The sequence below is a fragment of the Nicotiana tabacum genome, chromosome 21, assembly GCF_000715075.1.
Source record: "Nicotiana tabacum cultivar K326 chromosome 21, ASM71507v2, whole genome shotgun sequence".
Lineage (NCBI taxonomy): Eukaryota > Viridiplantae > Streptophyta > Magnoliopsida > Solanales > Solanaceae > Nicotiana > Nicotiana tabacum.
Genome location: NC_134100.1, coordinates 71,763,670 through 71,772,717, shown reverse-complemented (window position 1 = coordinate 71,772,717; position 9,048 = coordinate 71,763,670). Strand labels below are relative to the sequence as shown.

The window sequence follows — 9,048 nt, the reverse complement described above, 5'->3', positions numbered from 1 at the left end:
AAGGCTAGTTTTTCTTTTAATGCACCAGGTCCGGATGGTATACATCCCTTTTTTTTTTATCAAAAATATTAGTATATTATTGGTGACTCTGTTATTAATTATTGTCATAAGGTGTTTGAAACTCAATCATTGCCATTAGATATAAATGAGACTTTTATATGTCTTATACCAAAATCCCTTAATGCTAATAATCTCAAAAACTTTAGACCTATTGAACTTTGTAATATGTCTTATAAACTTATCACCAAAATCATTGCTAATAAGATCAAACCATTTCTCCCTTACCTCATTAGTCCTCTCCAATCCAGTTTTATAAAGAATAGAAGAGGTAGTGATAACACCATTATTATCCAGGAAATTATGAATAATCTTCGTAGATCAAAAAGTTTCAGGTTCGACATGTTAATCAAAATAGACTTAGAAAAGGCTTTCGATAGACTGGAATGGTCTTTTGTCTATAGGGCTTTAAGATTCTTCAAATTTCCCCCAAATATGTCCCGATTAATTATGCATTGTATTAGTACAAGTTCTATGGGGATCCTGGTAAATGGTTCTAGAACGAATTTCTTCAGTCCCAGTCGGGGTATACGCCATGGGGATCCTATAACTCCTTATGTGTTCATCCTTTGCTTTGAACTCCTATCAATGCTCATAAACCACCAAGTAGACATGTTAAGTTGGGATCCGATAAAAATAAAGCATATAGTCCTTTCCTTCTCCCGTATTCTATTTGCGGATGACATTACTCTAATGGGAAAAGCTAAAAAAAAAACTGGTCAATGCATAAAATCATGCATGGATATTTTTTGTATGGAATCCAGGCTCTCCATAAATTTCTTAAAATCTAAGATTATCTGCCCAAAAAAGTGCCCTAAGGAAATTATCTGTTATCTCACATACCTTTTTGGAATAAAGTCCAGTTATGAATTTGGTAAATACCTTGACTTCCCAATCCTAAATCACTCTCCAAATCCTAAAGATTTCCAACTTGTAATAGATAAATTGCATACTAGACTGTCACACTGGAAATGTTCCTTCTCCAAATCCTTACTCATTCTATGCAATACACCTTACTCCCTACCAAAATTCTAAAACAAATTAATAAAATTCAAAGGAATTTTATTTGGGGATCCACTACCTCTGCTAGAAAACTACATCTTATTAATTGGCAGATGGTTACGAGGGATAATATATGAGGGTGGTCTTGGTATACGTTCAGCATCTTCCAAAAATATGGTCCTACTAACAAGTCTTGCATGGAGGCTCTTGAAAAACCCTAATACACCTTAGGCACAACTCATTTCTACAAAGTATGCCTGGAACAAATCGATGGCTACCACTTTTTTCATTTGGAAGGCTATCCTTAAAGGATGGAAAGTATGCAACGGTGGCATATTATGGCACCCTTGTACGAATTCTAATATTAATATCTGGTCCTCAAAATAGATTTACAACTCAAATTCCCTTAGGAAATCCATATATGGACCTCTTAGTAAGGATGACCAAAGTCTTGTCATTAAAGACCTTATTAAAATTGATAAGTGGAATATCTCTGGTATTTACTTCGATTTGCCCTCCAATATCTTAAATAACATTGATTTAACTCCTATTCCTAGTAAAGCCCTTAAGAATGACAATATCAGTTGGAACCCAAATTCAAACGGTTTATTTACTACGAAGTCTTGCTACAAACGTTTAACTCCTAGTAACACCTCAAGCAATCCTTTTGAACTGGATTTGGGACCTCCGCTGTCATAACAAAATTAATTCTTCCTTTGGCAATGCATGCTTAATCGTATACCTTGTAGAGCCTTATTAGCTCATATTGGCATAAACATTGATATAACTTGTACGATTTGTAAGGGAAGGGGTGGAAGATATCCAACATATCTTTTTACACTGCCCTGCTACCAAACGCTTTTGGAATAATATGGGGATCCCTACTCAAACTATTGATAAGAACATTCATTGGCTTATGAGCCTAAAAGACATTTTCACTCTGAATAATAACCATTCTACAAGTTAGGAGACCATATTTAATTTCTCCATCTGGAACATTTGGAAAAATAGGAATTACAACAATTTCAACAATCTTGATCTTGAACTTGAGGCCCAAAAGGTTATTCACCAAGCCTGGGAATTCAACTTCTTTACGGAAAACAACCCTTTCAAAGTTCATAAGATTAAGATTGATATTAAGTGGGACAACCCTCCAATTGGCACGGTTAAATTAAATATAAACGGTGCTTTTTTGAAGAACAATATGGCAGTTGATCTGGGTGGAATATTCAGAAACAGCAATGGAGACTGGATCGTGGGGTTCCATAAAGCAGGCCATGCAATTTCACCCATGCATGCAGAATTAATGGCGCTACAAGAAGGTTTAAAAATTGCAAGAGAGATGAACTTCCAAAAATTGGAAATTGAAACAGACTGTGCAGAAATCATCAAACTCATATATGAAGACAATTATTATCTATCTAACATTGTTCATGAATGCAGGTTATTAATGCACCAGTTGAATCTCCCACCTCTGAGGCTTAACTTCATAGAAGGAAATGAAGTAGCACATGTGTTAGCCAAGGAAGCTGTTAAAAACCTGTCCTCTACTAAGTGTTTTTACCATGCTCGTCCCCCCTTTTTTGTTGAGTCTGAAGTGAACAAAAACAAGCATGGAATATGTAATAGTACTAAGTTTATTCCTACTACTGTTTGGTATCATCTAGCAACTCTGGGCAATAGTAATGTCCTAAGGAACTATATATGTCTATGTAACTTTTGTTTCTTAATATAATCTCCGTTTTTGTGTTAAAAAAATGCAGGGATTAATTATGCAGGTATTAGTTATACATGAATTAGTTATGCATGGATTATTTTTTTGAATATTTGGCTTGTTGTATTAGAAATTGATATACATTATATAAATTTTAAAGTTAAATACTTATCTATTGATTTTGTCTCTAATAAATTAAGAAGAGGAAGAGCCGAGCAGTGTGGCATCAGTGATAGGCATTTGTCATTTTAATATTTTATACGTGTATTACTAATACATGTATTAGTTATTCCATCTTTTACCCCGCATAAAATAATACACTGATTGACTCATAACTTATACATGTATTATTTATGTAAAATTGTAAAATGACAACCAAACATGATACTAATTATGCTGAATTTTGTAAAAAAAATAACTAATGGCTACCAAACATTATATAAGTTATGTTACCCCCAATACATGAATAACGTTTCTCCTAACCAGCCAACAAAAGATATGATCAGTGAAAAAGCGAAATTACATAAGCAAATTGACTGTGGCTTTGTCTTCTATTTCAAAAGATTTTGTTAATCCAACATTAAAGAAAAAAATGGAAACATCCTTATCCAATGAATTTATAGAAAAAGCAAAACAGCAGTAGTACTAAAAGTTTAAAAAAAAAAGGATTTTTGGATCACTCTTGAGTTGTTGCATACTAGCCTAAATATATAGAGTATATTTTATCTTTCCTTGTAGTTCTAGTTCAACCGTGATCATATACATATGAACCATATTGAATTTTGTTTTCAAATTAAAATTTTCAAATATAATTTGGAAAGAACTTGTTAATATAGTAAGATTTTCGATGCTTGAGAAAAAACGAACCTTACTTCAACACATTTTTTCTTTGGTATATAGTTCGGCATGTTCTACACTTCTACTTATCTAAGTGGTTCTCCTGCTAACGAACAAAAACCAGACATGAAAAGTAACATGAAAATCTCACAAGAATAATCCATAAGTCCGCATGAGCTGCAGCACTGACTCCATCGGGGAATAATGAATGTACAGAAGAAAATGAAATATCGTTATCAATCATTATGAATCTAAGCTGAAATTAGTATCACTAACGCTACTCACTAATCAACATATGAATTGCCTATTGTCGCGAAGCAAAGTCCAATAATTAATTATCCTTAACATAAGCTTATAGTGAAAAAGCAAAATTACATGAGCAAATTGACTGTGGCTTTGTCTTCCATTTCAAAAGATTTTGTTGATCCAACATCTTTAAAAAAATGGAAACATCCTTATCCAATGAATTTATAGAAAAAGCAAAACAGCAGTAGTACTAAAAGTTGAAACAAAAGAAATACAAGCCCAAATATATAGAGTATATTTTTTCTTTTGTTGTAGTTCTAGTTCAACCGTCATCATATACATATGAACCATATATTGAAGTTTGTTTTGATATTAAAATTGTCAAATATAATTTGGAAAGAACTTGTTAAGATAAGATTTTCGACGTTCTTGTAAGAATAAAAAACCGTCTCTTTTTTATTTTATCATTTAATAATAACCCCCTTAAAACAAAACTTACTAATAAGAACCACTTGAGAAAAAATTAACTAGAAGGCAAAGTAGAAGGCAAAGTAGAAGGCAAAAGTAACGATAGTCCTAAACTAGAAGGAAACGTAAAAGTAATTGGTACCGAAATAGAAACGGCACTATACTTGTGTTTTTCTTTCAAAGTCACGTCTCCTTCTGCAAAATAGATTTAGGTTTGCTTTTATACAAGTTGGGGGCGTCTTGGGTCGAAATAACCAAGTCACGCGTGAAATAGGACAAGTTCCCCACCCAGCACCCACGGTAGCGTGGGGCGCTAGCCCTGGCGCTGGAAATTTTGAGGGTCTGGAAACTGCGCCACAGGTAGCGCAGGGCGCTACTTTGTGACTTTTTCTCGTATCTTCCCCTTTTCGCTTGAATTCACGCACCTTCATCCCAAATTGCCTCCGGATAATTCCTACACATAAAAATACCACTAATTAGCACAAATCATTATATTACACATGTGAAATCTACGAAACATTATTAAAATGTGAGGCAATATGCATATAAATATACATACTTTAAGCCGAATATCAAAATTCAAGTTCAAGAACCTCTATTTATAGAGATCATGGCACTAGACCCGAAAATAGCTCGTCATAATTGGCACCAAAATCGAAATGGCATATCCAATCAAAGGCCACACACGAATCGAAGAAACGTATCGGGAACATGCGTCATAATGACGCATGATGTCATGACGTCGTTCTAACCCTTGGACATGATAACTAAAATAAATTGTTGGGGAAACCTGAGGTATTTGAAATATGCGGCCCATAGAGGGCCACGTTGCCTGTTCCACACGATGTTTAGACTCTTGCAACTTACTCGATATGTTCGACCAAAAACGACATTATCCGCTCATTAAGCTCACATGCGAGGACAACCTCAATAAGCAGAGAGACTAACTCTATGGGTCAAAAATTATCTCTGATATGATCAAAATATGTTAATATTAAGGAGGCACTCACAGATTGCCACGTGTCATCAGTATGACTTCAACAAAGACCCTCCCAAGGTCGAAGTGGTCCCTAAAGCGATGAAGGGTACGGTCGAAGAGTCAACGAAAATCAAGGTCGAGAAGTCGTCGTAGATCAAGGTCGAGGTCAAAAATCTAAGACAGAGTTATAACGACAAGTTTTAGGATAGGACACAAAAGAGAATATTCTAGTGGATATTCTCTGTACCTGCACTATTAGAGTTTTTAGGAATATGTTCCCTTTTTATAGGGGACATAAAATATTCACTTGTAAGAAAACACATTGATTTTATAGAGAAAATCTAGCCAATCTTTTTACTATGATTCTTTTCTAACTTTTTTACTTGATCCAAGAACAACCTCAATGTTCAAAGGCTCATCAATCATTCATTATTGTCAGAAAAAATATCCACATATCCCACCCCTTTTTGGGTGACTCACACAATAACGATCCGGTCGGTCGTTTCGAGAGTTATAGCCCCGTTTTCTCTATTACTTCTTCCTTTTGTGCTTTTCAGCTATATTATGATGTATTGAGTTAGTTGGTTTGAGTCCGAAGTGGTTTCAGAATGGATTGAGACACTTAGTCTCTTATTTAGAAGCTTAAGTTAGAAAAGTCAACCGGATGTTGATTTATGTGTAAATGATCTCGTAATTTAATTTTGATGGCTCCATTAGCTTCGCTAGGTGATTTTGGACTTAGGAGCATGTCCAGAATGTGATTTGGAGGTCCGTAGTGGAATTCGGCTTGAATTGGCGAAAGTTGAAATTTTGGTGATTTCGGTCGGCATAATTTGATATCGGGGTCGGAATGGAATTTCGGAAGTTGGAGTAGGTTCGTAGTGTCATTTTGTGACGTGTTTGTAAAATTTAAGGTCATTCGGACGTGATTTGGTTGGTTTCGGCATCTGTTGTCGAAATTGGAAGTTTAGAAGTTCTTAGGCTTGAATCCGAGGGTAATTGGCATTTTGATGTTGCTTTGTGTGATTCGAAGGCTCGACTAAGTTTGTATGTTGCTATATGACCTGTTGGAATATTTGGTTGAGGTCCTGAGGGGCTCGAGGTGATTCTGAGTGGTTAACGGGTTTTTGAAGTTGGAAAAATACAGTTGAAGCTGCTGCTACTAGTACTTCCGCACCTGCGGAGTGAGAGCTCACAGGTGCGATGGCGCAGAAGCGCTTGGAGAAGTCACAAGTACATGAAAGGCTAAGGTAAGCTGGCACTGCAGGTGCGAGAAGTCTGTCGCATCTGCGAACCCGCAGGTGCGAGGCCTGGGGCGTAGAAGCGGAGAGGAGGATTTTGGGCAGGCTTCGCAGAAGCGGAGGGAAATACGCAGGTGCGCTTCCGCAGACGTGAGATTTTGGGCTGCAAATGCGGAACCTGAGCTCTTAAGTGAGTTCCACACCTGCGATGGAAATTCCGCAGGTGCGGCGTCGCAGAAGCGGGAGAAGGGGCCGCAGGTGCGATAGTGCTGGGCAGAAAAGCCCCAGCTCGTGGTTTTGTTTTCATTTTCAATTTTTGGGTTTGAGAAATTCGGGAGAGAGGCGATGTTTCGAAGGTATTCAAGGAGCAATGTTGGGGGTAAGTGATTCTAACCCATAATGGTATAAATTTCGTGAATCTATGGCTTTGTTCATCATTAATTAGTAGGACTTTTGAAGTAAAAATAGGGGGTTAGGGCTTGGAATTTTAGAGAGTTTAATTTACGGATTTGAGGGACCAAATGATGTTGGATTTGGATAAATTTCATATGTATGGACTCGTAAGTGAATGGGCTATCTAGTTTTCTAAATTTTGTCGGTGTTCGAGACGTGGGCCCGAGAGTCGGGTTTGAGTCGATTTTGGATTTTGGTTATAATTTGGTAATTTCCTTGTGGAATCGACTCTTTTAGCCTATATTGATCGTATTGTATTGCTTGCGACTAGATTCGGGACGTTTGGAGGCCAATTTGAGAGGCAAGGGCATCGCGGAGTAGGATTTTGCTTGGTTTGATGTAAGTAATAGTTTTAAAATCTGGTCTTGAGGGTATGAAACCCCGAGAAACTCATATAATGTTGATATTTAGAGGTGACGCACACGTTGGGTGACGTATGTGTGAGCATGCACCGAGTGGGATTGAGACTTGGTCAGTCTCGATAGACTGTGAAGTCAAATGCACCTTTGTTATTACCTGTTCACTCTTGTTTTCGAGTTATTGATTGTCTTAAGTGTTAGAAGCCATGCTTAGGTTATATGGAAACACTATTGGGACCCGCAATGGTCGTGAACTTGTTGCATTAACTGTTAAATTGTTGTCTTGTACTCAGTCATTGTTTGCTTATGCATTTTGTCCCGGCTCTCTCCCATGATTTGATTTGTACTTGTTATAGTCTTTGTTTGGGTTGTTGTGATAATTGTGAGGCTAGAAAGGCTAGTGACTGATATAGGGCCTGAGTGCCGGTTTGTGAGTTGTGCGAGATATGTTGGATCAAGCTGCGCGTCACAGTAAATGTTGGATCGGGTTGCACGCCGCAACAAGCCTTCGGCCCATGATATTGGATCGGGCTGGATGCCGCAGTAATATATGGATCGGGTTGCACGCCGCAGCAGTATTGGGTTGAGCTGCACACCGCAGCAGTATTGGGTCGGGCTGCACGCCGCAGCAATATAGCGCTTGGGCTGTAGGAACCCTTCCGGAGTCTGTACACACCCCCAGTGAGTGCAAGTACCTTGAGTGTGAGTATTGAGGCTGAGAGCCGAGCGATTGAGCTGTCGAAATAGATGAGTGACAATAGCCCATGTGAAGTTGTGTATTGCTTTTATTTATTGATGCACATTGTTGCTAGTCATTGTTGTTGTGATATTTTGGGAGGACTATTTTCACATGAGCTTGAAATGTTTTGATTTTTAAATACCAGTTTGAAAGCATGCCTAAATTCCTTTACTGAAATTTATGAAAAGAATTGTATTATGTGTAGCTCGGCTCTGGTTTTCTCAAAAAAGAAGTCTGTCGCATCTGCGAGCCCTCAGCTGCTCAGAATTATATGGTTCCTGCTATGCCTGAGGATGATCAGCGTAGGTTGGAGAGGTTTGGGATACTCTAGCCGCCACCTTTCAGTGGCACAGAGAGAGAGGATGCTCAGGACTTCTTGGACAAGTATCATAGAATACTCCATACAACTGGTATTCTAGAGACTTGTGGGGTCTCATTCACTACTTTTCAGTTTTCTGGGGCTGCACTCAGATGCTAGGAGACTTACGAGAGGCGTAGGTTTGTCGGCGCAACACCCTTAATTGGCAGCAGTTCTCCGTGTTTGTTTTGGAGACGTTCATGCCTCGGTCCCGCCGAGAGGATCTGCGCAGACAGTTTGAGCGGCTTCGCCAAGGTGATATATCTGTGACGCAGTATGAGATGTGATTCTCGGAGTTTGCTTGTCATGCTATCTGGTTGATTCTCACAGACAGGGAGAGGATCATGAGGTTTATAAATGGTCTCACTTTTCACCTACAGTAGACCAAGGAGAGGGTGTCGGGTGCTACCTTTGATGAGGTTGTCAACATTGCTCGGCAGATCGAGATGGTTCGCGGTCAGGAGAGGGTTGATAGAAAGGCCAAGAGGCCTCGTGGTCAAGGTGGATTCAACGGTGCTCCATTTGGGGGTCAGTTCTAGCACGGTAGAAGTCGTCATTTCAGACAGGCTTAGATGGCTCTCGCCCATTTCACCAT

General features: G+C 38.4%; 1 protein-coding gene across 1 annotated transcript; it reads left to right on the top strand.

Moving 5' to 3' along the window:
* Nucleotides 1–2,263: 2,263 nt before the first annotated feature.
* Nucleotides 2,264–2,829, top strand: LOC142175291 (uncharacterized). The gene is made up of 2 exons (XM_075241877.1): nucleotides 2,264–2,715; nucleotides 2,823–2,829. Exons 1-2 carry the CDS (start codon nucleotides 2,264–2,266, stop codon nucleotides 2,827–2,829), a joined length of 459 nt encoding a protein of 152 aa, XP_075097978.1.
* The last annotated feature ends 6,219 nt before the right edge of the window (nucleotides 2,830–9,048 follow it).

Coding starts and splice junctions, on each gene's coding strand:
- LOC142175291 (XM_075241877.1), top strand. CDS start 2,264: ATGGCAGTTGATCTGGGTGGAATATTCAGAAACAGCAATGGAGACTGG.